Source organism: Pseudophryne corroboree, chromosome 9 (assembly GCF_028390025.1).
Source record: "Pseudophryne corroboree isolate aPseCor3 chromosome 9, aPseCor3.hap2, whole genome shotgun sequence".
In the NCBI taxonomy this organism is placed as follows: Eukaryota; Metazoa; Chordata; class Amphibia; order Anura; family Myobatrachidae; genus Pseudophryne; species Pseudophryne corroboree.
In genome coordinates, this window is record NC_086452.1 from 328,927,429 (window position 1) to 328,943,142 (window position 15,714).

The following is a 15,714-nucleotide window of genomic DNA, read 5'->3' on the forward strand; positions in this document are numbered from 1 at the left end:
TATAAATAAAATTGTAAACATGTTCTTTCACAATGAGGCTTTGATTTGTCCATCTGTGCTACACAGCCCAACTCTTCCGGTTCAAATAGCACACCACTGTGCCTACAGACAGTATCCTGAACAGGACTTCATTTAAAACCAACCGGGTTATAGCCTCTAAATTGCACTAGAATCAGAAGTTGTAGTTTGTTTGGTATAGGTTACAGTATACTTATGCATGTTTAACAATTAAATAGGCCCTAATCTGTTTGTAGAATTGGTTTAACAGGTGAGATTGTTCTGGAGAGTTTGTAATTTTAAAAAAATAGGGACATATCAAAGACCAATACAATTTCCAGGGATTAAATCTTTGAAATCGGGTGCTGTCCCTGGACATTTGGGGCTCTTTGCGACAATATACTTGCTGCATTCTTGTGTTGGTTCATCCCACTGAATTTTGTCTTTACTGTAAGTGAGTATACTTCATTTAGGCTGATTTAGATTAACAACTGATCATCTTGACCGACATTTCCATCATTTCAGGGAAAAAAGTCAGCAAATACCACCTGGCATACGTGTCCTAGATGTAAAACATACATTTCTCTTACGTCCTAGACTATACTGGGGTCCACATTAGTACCATGGGGTATAGATGGGTCCACTAGGAGCTTTGGGCATTTTAAGAAATCAATAGTGTGCACTGGCTCCTCCCTCTATGCCCCTCTTACCAGACTCCGTTTAGAAAATGTGCCCGGAGGAGCTGATCACGCTTTGGAGAGCTCCCGAAGAGTTTTCTACATTTTATTTTTCTATTATTTTCAGTCAGGGCTGTTTGGCAACAGCCTGACTGCTTTGTGGGACTTAGGGGAGAAAATGGCCCAACTTCCTAAAGAGTTAATGGTCCCGTTTCACTGCTGACAGGACACTGAGCTCCTGAGGGAGCCATTCGTGAGCTACACCACAGCGCAGCGTACCCTCCCGCAGCACGCCGCCACCCCCTAACGGAGCCAGAAGACTGAAGAGTGGTGAGTACAGCGCCGGCGTCCAGGTCAGCTGGCCGCCGGCGGGTTGGCGGCACAAGGGTAGGAGCGCAGCTCTGAGTACAGGCTGCGCTCCGGGGGCTCAGAAGGACATTTTCATATAGGTGTCCCGCTGCAGAGGGGCACGCTGAGCCACCACTGTTACCCACACTCACTACAGACATAACAGGGGTTTTAACCCGCTGTTTTTCACAAAAATTACCTCAGGTCAGTTTCAATAAAGTGTGGGAAGCCACGTGCCATTAAGGGGGCGGGGATTCTCACTGAGCGGATCCAAAAGATCACCAGCGCCATTTTCCCTCCGCAGATTGTACAAGCAGCATATACAGGGAAGCGCAGCTCCTCCAGAAGGACTCCTCGTCTCCTCAACGGTACCAGGGGGTCTTAGTGAGGAAGGGGGGGGGAGCGTAGATAGTATGCTAAGCCCGATTAAGGTGCTAGTATCGCTACCCAGCTAAAAATTTTGCTTTGGCTAAAGGGGCGCTGTGTGGCTGGCTCTGACTTCTGTATCTCCCTAAGACTCTGTAAAGATAATCTGTGTTCCCATTGTGTGCGTGTGTGTGGGTGTCCCTTCACAACCATGTCCAGGGACTGCATGTCATGCACAGCGGAGTGTCTTTCCTCCCCTGGGGACTCACTACCCTGTATTCAGGATAGTGTCCATTCTCAGGCTAGTGGGGCAGAACCCCCATGGTTAGCTTCCATTAAAGGGATGATATCTAATATTTCTACAAAATTATCCCATAATGAGAAAGAGACGCAAATTTTAAGACAGTCTATGGATGACCTAATGAATAAAGATTCAGTCCCCATACCAGCGTCTCACACCCCCGCCATTTGCCCACAAAAGCGTACTCTGGCCCAACTTATTCAGGGTGATACTGATGACGATACATCAGATCCAGAGGAGGGTGAAGTAGATGCGAGTGGGGGGGATGCCGTCCTGTCACAGGGCATACAAGCCATGATAGAAGCTGTCAGAAATGTCCTGCACATTCCTGATAAGACGGCTATAAAATAATATAAAAAAGAAATCCTCAGCTATTGTACCTTTCCGGCATCAAAGGAATTAAATTCTTTGTTTGAACAAACTTGGGCTAATCCTGACAAAAAATTTCAGATTCCTAAAAGATTAATAACATCCTTTCCCTTTCCTCTGGATGATAGAAAGAAATGGGAAAACCCGCCGATGGTGGACGCATCGGTATCTAGGCTGTCGTGTAAGATAGTCTTACCTGTTCTTGGGGCAGCATCCTTAAAGGACACAGCTGACCGCAAGATTGAGAACACTCTCAAATCACTGTACACTGCTGCTGGGGTGGCCCAGAGGCCCACTGTTGCTTGTGCATGGATCACTAAAGCCATTGCACAGTGGTCAGGTAACTTAATTGATGGATTGGATACATTACCCAGGGGGGAGATTGTTTTACTCCTGCAGCATATTCAGGACTCTGCTACCTTTATGGTGGAGGCCTTAAAGTAAATTGGTTTGCTCAACGCACTCAATGCATGACTGTGGTCCACAGTCCCTGGAAGACAGGCAGGTGGGAGCTCATTTACGTTATTTCAGTCACGTTTAGGCAACATCTTGCCAGGATCCCTGGGTCATAGATCTTATCGCCCAGAGATACAGACTGGAAATTCAGGAATTCCCACCTCACAGATTCTTCAAATCAGGCTTACCAGCTTCTCCGGAAGCAAGTGTGACTTTACAGGCAGCAATTCAAAAACTGGTTCAGACTCAGGTCATTGTCCCAGTTCCACTGCAACTACAAAACAAGGGTTATTACTCCAGCCTGTTTGTGGTTCCGAAACTGGACGGTTCGGTAAGGCCCATTCTCAACCTTAAATCTCTGAACCCATATTTAAGGGTGTTCAAATTCAAGATGGAGTCTCTGAGAGCAGTGATCTCAGGTCTGGAGGAGGGGGAATTCCTGGTGTCTCTGGACATCAAGGATGCGTACCTTCACATTCCAATTTGGCCGCCTCATCAGGCGTATCTAAGGTTTGCACTGCAGGACTGTCACTACCAGTTTCAGGCCCTGCCATTTGGCCTCTCCATGGCACTGAGGGTATTCACCAAGGTAATGGCAGAGATGATGTTTCTCCGCAAGCAGGGAGTGAACATAATACCATACCTGGATGACTTGCTGATAAAATCGCCTTCCAGGGAGAGGTTGTTGGACAGCATTGCCCTCTCAACCAGACTTCTCCAGGAACACGAGTGCATTCTGAACCTGCCAAAATCCGAGCTAGAAACAATTAGGAGGCTTCCGTTCCTAGGAATGATCCTGGATACGGAGGAACAAAGGGTGTTCCTTTCATTGGAAAAGGCATTGGTAATCCAGTCAATGGTGCGGGATGTCCTAAAACAAACCCGGATATTGGTGCATCTGTGCATTCGCCTTCTGGCGAAGATAGTAGCCTCTTACGAGGCTCTGCAGTACGGAAGGTTTCATGCAAGGCCATTCCAGCTGGATCTGTTGGACAAATGGTCCGGATCGCATCTTCACATGCACCAGAGGATACGTCTGTCGCCAAAAGCCAGGATTTCTCTTCTGTGGTGGCTCCAGACTTCTCTCCTGACTGAGGGTCGACGGTTCGGGATTCAAAATTGGATTCTGCTAACCACGGATGCAAGCTTAGAGGTTGGGGAGCAGTCACCCAAGGGGAACAGTTCCAAGGAAAGTGGTCAAGTCACCGATCAACATTCTGGAACTAAGGGCCATATAAAACGCCCTTCTTCTAGCTTCGCATCTTCTTCAAGATCAAGCCATTCAGGTTCAGTCGGACAACGTGATGGCAGTAACGTACATAAACCGACAGGGCGGAACGAAGAGCAGGGCTGCAATGTCAGAGGTAACAAAAATTATTCTCTGGGCAGAAAGACACGCGGTGGCGCTGTCGGCAATCTTCATTCCGGGAGTAGACAACTGGGAAGCGGACTTCCTCAGCAGACACGACCTCCACCCAGGAGAGTGGGGCCTTCACCCACAGGTGTTCGAGTCCTTAACAAGTTGGTGGGGCATTCCACAGATAGACATGATGGCCTCTCGTCTCAACAAGAAGCTAAAATGCTATTGTTCCAGGTCGAGGGACCCACAAGCAGTGGCGGTGGACGCTCTGGTTACTCCATGGGTCTACTAGATGATTTACGTGTTCCCACCTCTTCCTCTGATCCCAAGAATTCTCAAAAGAATAAAGAGGGAAAAGGTTCAAGCAATTCTCATTGCTCCAGATTGGCCGAGAAGGGCCTGGTATGCGGATCTACTGGAGTTGCTCCTGGAGGACCCGTGGCCTTTGCCTCTACGAGAGGATCTTCTGCAACAGGGGCCATTCGTCTATCAATACTTACCGCAGCTCTGTTTGACGGCATGGAAGTTGAGTGTCAGATTTTAGCCCGGAAAGGCATTCCGAACGAGGTTATTCTAACCCTGATCCAAGCTAGGAAAGGGGTAATGTCTAAACATTACCACCGTATTTGGAAAAAATATGTCTCGTGGTGTGAAAACAGGAAATTTCCTGCAGTGGAATTTCAACTGGGGCGTTTTCTCCTTTTTCTACAGTCAAGTGTGGCTGTGGGCCTACGTTTGGGCTCCTGCAAAGTCCAGATTTCGGCCTTGTCTATTTTCTTCCAGAAACAATTGGCTTCCAACCCTGAGGTTCAGACGTTCTTGAAGGGTGTTCTGCACATCCAACCGCCCTTTGTGCCTCCCACTGCACCTTGGGATCTTAACGTGGTGTTGCAGTTTCTGCAATCGGACTGGTTTGAACCTTTACAGGAGGCGTTGACGTTAAGTTTCTTACATGGAAGACTGTTACACTGTTGGCCTTTGCTTCCGCAAGGCGTGTGTCCGAACTGGGGGCGTTGTCTTACAAAAGCCCCTATTTGATTTTTCATGAGGATAGAGCTGAACTCAGAACTCGTCAGCAGTTTCTTCCTAAGGTGGTGTCTGCGTTTCATATCAACCAACCTATTGTGGTTCTGGTGCTTACTGACACCTCTGCTACTTCAAAGTCCCTGGATGTTGTGAGGGCTTTGAAGATCTCCGTGAAGAGGATAGCTCGTCACAGAAAATCTGACTCGCTGTTTGTTCTCTATGATCCCAAGAAAATTGGGTGTCCTGCTTCAAAGCAGTCTATTGCTCACTGGATCAGACTTACTATCCAGCATGCTTATTCCACGGCAGGTTTGCCGGGTTCCTAAAGTACAGACCCACTCTACTAGGTCGGTGGGTTCTTCCTGGGCGGCTGCCCAGGGTGTCTCGGCTTTACAGCTCTGCCGAGAAGCTACTTGGTCGGGTTTAAACACGTTTGCTAAGTTCTACAAGTTTGACACTTTGGCCTCTGAGGACCTTTAGTTTGGCCAATCAGTTCTGCAGGAACCTCAGCACTCTCCCACCTGGTTTGGGAGCTTTAGTACATCCCCATGGTACTAATGTGGACCCCAGTATCCTCTAGGACAGGCATGTCCAAACTGCGGCCCTCCAGCTGTTGAGAAACTACACATCCCAGCATGCCTCGACACCGCTTTAGCATTCTCTGACAGCAAAACTGTCAGGGCATGCTGGGATATGTAGTTTCACAACAGCTGGAGGACCGCAGTTTGGACATGCCTGCTCTAGGACGTAAGAGAAAATAGGATTTTATATACCTACCGGTAAATCCTTTTCTTGTAGTCCGTACAGGATACTGCGCGCCCGGCCAGTGCTTCGCGTTTCCTGCCCTGTTACTTCGTTAAGTAATATTGTTGGTTCAGCTGTTGCTGTTCCTGTTCAGTTTTGGTTAGCATGGCTTTCCTCTTGTTTGTGTGTGCTGGTTCGAATCTCACCACTGATCTGTTACATCCTTCCTCAGGATATGTCCGTCTCCTCGGGCACAGTTTCTAGACTGAGTCTGGTAGGAGGGGCATAGAGGGAGGAGCCAGTGCACACTATTGATTTCTTAAAGTGCCCAAGGCTCCTAGTGGACCCGTCTATACCCCATGGTACTACTGTGGACCTCAGTATCCTCTACGGACTACGAGAAAAGGATTTACCGGTAGGTAATTTAAAATCCTATTATTACTTACATGTTTGTGTACTGAAATTAGCTCTTTCTAGTTCCTTCAGCCTTCACATACCTGTACGTATATAAAGACCTAGTATTTTAGATCTGTCATATGCCGGGTTGCTAAGTATTGTGCTTGGCATCAGTGTTTTTTCCCTATCATCTCTGCTCCCCTCCCCTATCTTCTGTCTCCCTCGCTCCCCTCATCTCCCTGTCTCTCTCTCTCTCTCTCTTGGTCCTACATGTCCCTTTCTCTCATCTATGGGGTATATTCAATTAGGGTCGAAAACTGCCGTCTGTCAAAAAGACGTCAGTTTTCGACTTTTTAAGGTCGAATAGTGATTTGACCTATTCAGTCCCATCAGTTTTTTTATTCGACAAGTCGGGGAATCGGCAGCTATACTGCTGATTCACGTACTTTTGAGTGAAACGGGGCTAAATTCGACAGGATTTGGCCCTGTTTCCGACCATCTCAGTCCGACATAAAAAAATGTCGGACTGAGATGTGGGACCTAGAGGAGGTGGGGAGGGGAGACGGGGACAGCCGCAGGGCATACAGGGGAGAGCAGCGCTACAGCACAGCACTGCAGCAGGATTTCTCACAGCCGCGCCGCTCACGGCAGCGTCCACCCGGCTTCAGCAAGTGAGGCTACGCTTGCTGGAGCTGGGTGGACACTGCCGTGAGTTCGGGCGGCTGTGGGATGTCCTTCTGCAGCGCTACTATAACGCTGCTGTCCCTGCTGGTCTCCCCGCGGCTCTTCTCCCCTCTCCTCCTCTGAGTCCCTCATCTCAATTCGACTTTTTAAAAGTCGAATTGAGATGAGATTGAATAGGGGTTGTCGGATCCATTCCGACAAATGCATGTCGGAATGGATCCGATCCTAATTGAATATACCGCTATGTCTCTAATGTCAGTCTCTCTCATATCTGTCCCAGCTCCTCCTGGGACATGGGGAAACACTGCTAAGACTTGACTGTTCCCTCCTATAAACATCTGCATCCCCCCTCTCATCTCTATCCCCCTACCTCCCCATCTCTCATTTCTGTCCCTCTCACCTGTCTCCCTTTCTCTCATCTCTAGCCTCTTTGCAGCTAGAAACACAGTCTAGGAGATTATATAACAGATATTTACAAGTGCGTATACCAAATATATTTTATTACATTTATAGAAAACCAAGTGTACCATCATTGTCCCATTGTGGAAAGAGTTAATGGAGCACACATTTTTAGGAGTGAAGTTGCTCTCTTTTAAAGTCCATGAATGATTGATGAGGGCATGAGTCCGGATGTCATGTTCAGGAGACCTAGTCCATTACACAGGCATAGGCAGACTCAGCTTCTTTCCACGGAGAACTATGTGGAGGGGAGAGGGGTAAGAAAATGAAATAAATAACCCAAGGATTAAAGTGGTCCTGTCAATCCAACAACCAAAAACTTTAGGTACTGATCTGGTCATCTTTAGACACACACACACACACACACACACACATTTATTTATTTATTTTCTCCATTATTTGTGTATAATGTAAGTGGGGACTGTCAACAATCAACAACATTATTTTTATATTGCACTCTTTTATATATCCCTTGGCAATTGCTTACATTTTTTTAAGTTACCATTCAGATTGCTCTGTATGGTCTTCTTACCTTTAGTGATATAGAGGTAGAAAAAATCAAAGTAGAATATGGTCTGCACAACTCCCGAGACCACAGCTATCTGGTCGTAGAACTTTTCTGTGTGGTAACGCCAGATCCAGTTGGCTAAGTACAGCAAACGATAAAGCCCAAGAAAGAAGAGGTAGTGAGTAGTTATAGATTCGGCTTCTCCTGTTTTACTGATCATGAAGAGTTGTGGCAGGATGGCCACTGACTCCAGGTAAATGGAAAATGTCCACAGGATCTAGAAGTAACAAGAGTAAATGCGCTATCATATAAATTCATGGGTGCTCTTATAACAAAGTCACCGCACTGTTCTCCTGGATTAAACTGGGGAAATGTAATTTGCAATTGGGATGTTCGGCTGTGTACACCATGGTAGAATGCAGTTACCCCAATATCGCTAATTTTCCTGTGGCGTGCAGGTGTCCCAAAGCTTATGATTTAGGACCAGATCATCCGCAGAACCCCAGTGCACAGTTTGGAGAACATTTCTCACCCCGTTTCGCCATGGATTATATTGTGAACTTGGAGTGAACCCAAATATGGTCCTTTACAGCCAATAAAATGTCCATATCTTTTAGGATCTGTGGAGTGCTTTTATGGGCAATAAGCACATTTTGAGTGGTTTTCTGTATCATCATCCTTCTGTTTATCTGTCTCCAAACTGTATCTGTCCTAGTCTATCTGTGTGTACCTGTCTCTTACCGCTTTCACATCGCAAATGCCGGGTCGCACACGGGAATTAGAAACGAGTCCTTCCCGGGTGCGACCCAGCATTGGACCCTAAACACTGGATTCCCTGACACAGCAATATGCCGGGTCGGGTTGCCATCAGGAACGGGAGCCGCAGCGGCATTGGAGGCAGCTGCGGAGGTGGCGCTGGGAGATTCTATCATCTCTGCACCGCCTCTCCCTATGCACTGAAAGGGTGGCATCGACCCAGCAACCCGCTCACACTGCACCTGACCCGGTATTTAACCCAGGAATAACGCTGCTTTATTCCCGGATTGAATTACTGGGTCAGGCGACCCGGGAATTCGTCATGGCCCCTTTCACATCGCCAGGTTGACACGGGTAGCTGTGCGATGTACCGTCGATACCGGGTTATTTATGCAATGTGAAAGAGGTATCTGTCTCCCTTTGTCACCCCCACCCCATCTGCTCCTACGACCTACTGTACTTGTACCATACCTTCCACTTCCTCCTCTTCTGCTCATTGTGATAGGCAAAACCAGTGCTGGTAGCTGATGATCAGAATAGTCGAGGACAAACAGAAGAGCAACTGTGTCCACTACCACCTTGTAAATGCCATTTGTGCCAATTTGCTGTGTGCTGTGAGGTATTCTTCTGCTGTTCACAGAGAAGGGAGGTGCATTCACCATGTGCAGCAATAAGGAGTCTTCTCTTACGTCCTAGAGGATGCTGGGGACTCCGTAAGGACCATGGGGAATAGACGGACTCCGCAGGAGGCATGGGCACTAAAAAGAACTTTAGATATGGGTGTGCACTGGCTCCTCCCTCTATGCCCCTCCTCCAGACCTCGGTTTGATACTGTGCCCAGAGGAGACTAGGTGCATTACAGGGAGCTCTCCTGAGTTTCCTGAAAGAAATCATTTTTGTTAGGTTTTTTATTTTCAGGGAGCCTGCTGGCAACAGGCTCCCTGCATCGAGGGACTGAGGAGAGAGTAGCAGACCTACTTAACTGCTAGGCTCTGCTTCTTAGGCTACTGGACACCATTAGCTCCAGAGGGAGTCGGAACGCAGGTCTCTCCTAGCTGTTCGTCCCGGAGCCGCGCCGCCGTCCTCCTCACAGAACCGGAAGATAGAAGCCGGGTGAGTATGAGAAGATAAGAAGACTTCAGAGGTGGCAGAAGACTTTGGATCTTCACTGAGGTAACGCTGCGTGCCATTGCTCCCGCACAACACACACACGGCAGGCACTGTAAGGGTGCAGGGGGGGCGCCTTGGGCAGCAATTTAAACCTCTGGTCTGGCAAAATCAGGACATATCTGGGCTCTGCACTGTATATTTGAGATCCCCCGCCAGTTTTTAAAAGAAATCAAGCGGGACCGAAGCCCGCCACTGAGGGGGCGGAGCTTGATCCTCAGCACTCACCAGCGCCATTTTCTCCACAGCACACCGCTGAGAAGCTGGCTCCCCCGACTCTCCCCTGCTGAACACGGTGACAGAGGGTTTGAAAGAAGGGGGGGGGGGGGGGGCACATAATTTGGCGCAGTGTTATATATTATATATATATATATATATATATATGTGTATTAAAAGCGCTATCTCGGTAATTTTTTTCCCTGGGTCATTGGCGCTGGGTGTGTGCTGGCATACTCTCTCTCTGTCTTTCCAAAGGGCCTTGTGGGGGAACTGTCTCCAGATAGAGAATTCCCTGAGTGTGTGGTGTGTCGGTACGCGTGTGTCGGCATGTCTGAAGCGGAAGGCTCTTCTAGGGAGGAGGTGGAGCAAATGAGTGTGGTGTCTCCGTCGGCAACGCCGACAGCTGACTGGTTGGATATGTGGAATGTTTTAAATGCAAATGTGAATTTATTGCAGAAAAGGTTGGACAAAGCTGAGTCCAGGGAATGTACAGGGAGTTTAGCCCTGCCTTTCACTATGTCGCAGGGACCTTCTGGGTCTCAAAAGCGCCCACTATCCCAAATAGTAGACACTGATACCGACACGGATTCTGACTCCAGTGTCTACTACGATGATGCAAAGTTGCAGCCAAAATTGGCTAAAAGTATTCATTATATGATTATTGCTATAAGAGGTGTTGCATATCACGGATGAACCCTCTGTCCCTGACACGAGGGTGCGCATGTATAAGGAGAAGAAACCTGAGGTAACCTTTCCCCCTTCTCATGAGCTGAACGAATTATTTGAAAAGGCTTGGGAATCTCCAGACAAAAAACTGCAGATTCCCAAAAGGATTCTTATGGCGTATCCTTTCCCGACTAAGGACAGGATACGGTGGGAATCCTCCCCGAGGGTGGATAAAGCGTTGACACGCTTATCCAAAAAGGTAGCGCTGCCATCTCAAGATACGGCAACCCTCAAGGATCCGGCGGATCGCAGGCAGGAGACTACCTTGAAGTCTATTTACACACATACTGGTACCTTACTCAGACCGGCGATAGCGTCGGCTTGGGTTTGTAGCGCTGTAGCAGCGTGGACAGATACCTTATCTGCTGATATAGATACGCTGGATAAGGAAAACATTTTATTGACCCTGGGTCATATTAAAGATGCTGTCCTATATATGAGAGATGCTCAGAGAGACATTGGCCTACTGGGTTCCAGAGCCAACGCTATGGCGATTTCGGCTAGACGAGCCCTATGGACCCGACAATGGACGGGCGATGCCGACTCGAAGAGGCATATGGAGGTTTTACCTTACAAGGGTGAGGAATTGTTTGGGGAAGGTCTCACGGACCTTGTTTCCACGGCTACGGCAGGTAAATCAACTTTTTTGCCTTATGTTTCCTCACAGCCTAAGAAAACACCACATTATCAGATGCAGTCCTTTCGGTCGCATAAACCCAAGAGAGTGCGGGGATCTTCCTTTCTTGCCAGAGGTAAGGGCAAGGGGAAAAAGCTGCCAACCACAGCTCGTTCCCAGGAGCAGAAGTCCTCCCCGGCCTCTACAAAATCCACCGCATGACGCTGGGGCTCCGCTGAGGGAGTCCTCCCCAGTGGGGGCACGTCTTCGACTTTTCAGCCACGTCTGGGTTCACTCACAGGTGGATCCCCCACCGGCTTCTCCCCCAGCTTTGCGACCTACCGGTTCTGATCCAGTCAGACAACATCACCGCAGTGGCGCATGTAAACCGCCAAGGCGGAACAAAGAGCAGAGTAGCAATGGCAGAAGCTACCAGGATTCTTTGCTGGGCGGAAAATCATGTAAGCGCCCTGACAGCAGTCTTCATTCCGGGAGTGGACAACTGGGAAGCAGACTTCCTCAGCAGACACGATCTACATCCAGGAGAGTGGGGACTTCATCAGGAAGTCTTCGCAGAGATTGCAAGTCGGTGGGGACTGCCTCAGATAGACATGATGGCGTCACGCCTCAACAAGAAACTACCGAAGTATTGCGCCAGGTCGAGGGACCCTCAGGCAGTGGCGGTGGACGCCCTGGTGACACCATGGGTGTTTCAGTCGGTCTATGTGTTCCCTCCTCTTCCACTCATCTCAAAGATATTGAGAATCATAAGAAGAGGAGTACAGACAATTCTCATTGTTCCAGATTGGCCGCGAAGGGCCTGGTATCCGGATCTGCAGGAAATGCTCACAGAAGATCCGTGGCCTCTTCCTCTCAGAGAGGACCTGTTACAACAGGAGCCCTGTCTGTTCCAAGACTTACCGCGGCTGCGTTTGACGGCATGGCGGTTGAACGCCGGATCCTAGCGGAAAAGGACATTCCGGATGAGGTCATTCCTACTCTGATAAAGGCTAGGAAAGATGTGACAGCGAAACATTATCACCGTATATGGCGAAAGTATGTATCTTGGTGTGAGTCCAGGAATGCTCCTCCGGAAGAATTCCATTTGGGCCGTTTCCTTCACTTCCTACAGACGGGAGTGAATTTGGGCCTAAAATGAGGCTCCATTAAGGTTCAGATTTCGTCCCTATCCACTTTCTTTCAGAAGGAATTGGCTTCTCTCCCAGAAGTCCAGACTTTTGTGAAGGGAGTGCTGCATATCCAGCCTCCTTTTGTGCCTCTAGTGGCACCCTGGGACCTTAACGTGGTGTTGCGGTTCCTTAAGTCTCACTGGTTTGAACCACTTAAAACGGTGGAATTAAAATATCTCACTTGGAAAGTGGTCATGTTGTTGGCCTTGGCATCGGCAAGGCGAGTGTCGGAGTTGGCGGCTTTAACTCACAAGAGCCCCTATCTGATTTTCCATGTGGATAGAGCAGAGTTGCGAACTCGTCCTCAATTTTTGCCCAAGGTGGTTTCTTCTTTTCATATGAACCAACCTATTGTGGTGCCTGTGGCTACACGGGACTTGGAGGATTCCGAGTCCCTTGATGTGGTCAGGGCATTGAAAATGTATGTGGCCAGAACGGCTCGGGTTAGGAAAACAGAGGCACTGTTTGTCCTGTATGCAGCCGACAAGGTTGGCGCTCCTGCTTCAAAGCAGACTATTGCTCGCTGGATCTGTAACACGATTCAGCAGGCTCATTCTACGGCAGGATTGCAGTTACCAAATTCTGTAAAGGTCCATTCCACTAGGAAGGTGGGCTCTTCTTGGGCGGCTGCCCGAGGGGTCTCGGCATTACAGCTGTGCCGAGCTGCTACTTGGTCGGGTTCAAACACCTTTGCGAAGTTCTACAAGTTTGATACCCTGGCTGATGAGGACCTCATGTTTGCTCAATCGGTGCTGCAGAGTCATCCGCACTCTCCCGCCCGTTTTGGAGCTTTGGTATAATCCCCATGGTCCTTACGGAGTCCCCAGCATCCTCTAGGACGTAAGAGAAAATAAGATTTTAAACCTACCGGTAAATCTTTTTCTCCTAGTCTGTAGAGGATGCTGGCCGCCCGTCCCAGTGCGGACAAAATCTGCAAGCCTTGTATATAGTTGTTGCTTACGTAAGGGTTATGTTACAGTTTTGTCAAGTCTCGGGCTGATGCTATTTTGTTTCATGCTGTTAACTGGTTCGTATATTCCATGTTATACGGTGTGGGCTGGTATGAATCTTGCCCTTAGATTAACAAAAATCCTTTCCTCGTACTGTCCGTCTCCTCTGGGCACAGTTTCTCTAACTGAGGTCTGGAGGAGGGGCATAGAGGGAGGAGCCAGTGCACACCCATATCTAAAGTTCTTTTTAGTGCCCATGTCTCCTGCGGAGCCCGTCTATTCCCCATGGTCCTTACGGAGTCCCCAGCATCCTCTACGGACTAGGAGAAATAGATTTACCGGTAGGTTTAAAATCTTATTTTTTCTGACTCTGCAGGACATGGCCATACCCAGTATTATGTGGTTACAGCTTCTATTTTTACCTGACTACACCTTAGGTCAGTGGTTTCCAAACTTTTTTGAATCACGGCGCCCTAGAATATCAGAATTTTTTTCACGGCACCCCTAGGCCAAAAATTTCTTATTGAGACATTTTTAAAGAAATATTACATTAAGTAGATCGCGTTTATATGTCATCCTTAGGGTCAGTTGTGTGGTGAGGGACAAGATTTGCTTCTGTTTAGCCACATATTTTATGACTGGCAGCCACCAGCACTGGTTTTGCCTATTATATTGACCATTAATAATTTGAATTGGTCCTGGACCACCAACCCAGGGCACCCCTGCAAGTGTCCCGAGGCACCCCAGGGAGCCACGGCACACAGTTTGGGAACCTCTGCCTTAGGTGGAAGTATAATGGATCAAAGCCTTACATTTCATAATGCTCTGTTTAAATTTGTATCTACTGGAAATAAGCACATGAAATGTTTCCGTTACATATACATGTATCATACAGGTAAGGAATGTCCCAAGGAGTAAATTACAATATCATGTAATGTTGATTGCAGGGGAAAGGAAGGAGGACATGAGGAGAAAATGATCATGTTATGTAAGGTATGACATATGAATGCCCTATTTCTGCTGTACTCCAGAAGAGTACCATAATATAATTTTAAAACCCATTATTAGAACTGTTCTTGGACCAATGGTAATAATACAAATTTGCATCCCAGCAATACCTCTTGCCCTTGTGACTCAAGAATAGGTTTGGGAACAGAAAGAACAAGTTTAAAAAGTTCTGAAATTTCTCGTTTCTGTTTCCGAAATTTGCCCAAATGCTCTAGCCTAGTGGCAGAGTACAATGGGTATGGGATTCAAGGTCGACACACCTTAGGTCGACGCCTGAAATAGGTCGCCATGGACCAAAGATTGACATGGAAAAATGTCGACGTGTTTTTTTTTTTTTTGTCGTTTTCTCCGTAATGTGAACGGGAAACCCAATTAGTGCACAGTGTCCCCTCGCATGGCTCTCGTTTGGGCAAGGTGCCTAGCTTCGCTACCGCTGCGCTCGGCACAGGTTACCGTTCCCAATTGTATTCCACGTGGATTGTAAAGTATGAAAAAGTTAAAAAAAATGGGGGGGAAAGTGAAAAACTCATGTCGACATTTTTCCATGTCGACTTTGTTCATGTCGACCTAAGGTGTGTTGATCAATTGGTGTCGACCTTATTGGTGTCGACCTGGCGTCCGGATACAGAGTACAATAATGTGTAGTTTTTCTGTTATTATCTTTAATGAAACTGTTCTTCATTCTATTCTTTAATGCCATTTTTTTTTATTCAATGGGTACTGCAGATTTATTATTTTGAATCCCATATGATTTTTCTTTCTTTGTGTACTTAAATAATTATAGGCTTGGTTTTCCAATGCTACACTGACTCAGGGAATTGTGTGGTTTACAGTAACTGTTTAATTCAGGTGCTGATTGTCTTTTGGAATAAGTCCAGTAATAACTGAAGGCTTCTTATGTCGGGGAAATCTGATCAGGTTTGTATACTATTGAAAAAAAATACTATTGAAAAAATAGACACAGCTTTGTGAGGCTTCCAGGACGCAGTGGGCTCCTCTGCCTTCATACCCCACCCCCATGCTCAGGCATATCAGTTTTAGTTAACAAGCCCAAAGCAGGAGCAGGAGAAAGGAGAGAAGAAAGTATGGTACACACATAAAATCACAATCTCATAGAGAAGGGAACTGGTGGCCTAAAAGGCAACCCATTGAAGCGTGGTGCTTCAGGGTGGGCGCCCTGTGGATCCCATGGACCGCAAAGAAAAATAGTTAACAAAGGTAAGTTTTGCCATCTCTTTTTTTTTTTTTTTTTCTCCTTCGGGGTCCATGGTCTCCGCAGGGTTAACCTTGGGATGTCCCAAAGCAGTTATTATAGGGAAGAAACGCTCCTAAGCTGAAAGGAGGACTTGGCCAAAGGTCGCATCCTGAGAGCCAAACGTATCAAAGCCACA

At 47.5% G+C, this 15,714-nt stretch overlaps 1 protein-coding gene across 1 annotated transcript in view; it reads right to left on the reverse strand.

The window, feature by feature from the left end:
• Positions 1-7,207: 7,207 nt before the first annotated feature.
• The window catches only part of KDELR3 (KDEL endoplasmic reticulum protein retention receptor 3), a 69,272-nt gene continuing 60,765 nt past the window's right edge, over positions 7,208-15,714 (reverse strand). Inside the window, exons 4-5 of the mRNA XM_063940539.1 lie at positions 7,716-7,968; positions 7,208-7,421 (exon numbers count right to left, since the gene is read on the reverse strand). Of these exons, the coding sequence (XP_063796609.1) occupies positions 7,381-7,421; positions 7,716-7,968 (294 nt within the window). The 3' untranslated portion in view covers positions 7,208-7,380. The remainder of the gene's footprint in view (positions 7,422-7,715; positions 7,969-15,714) is intronic.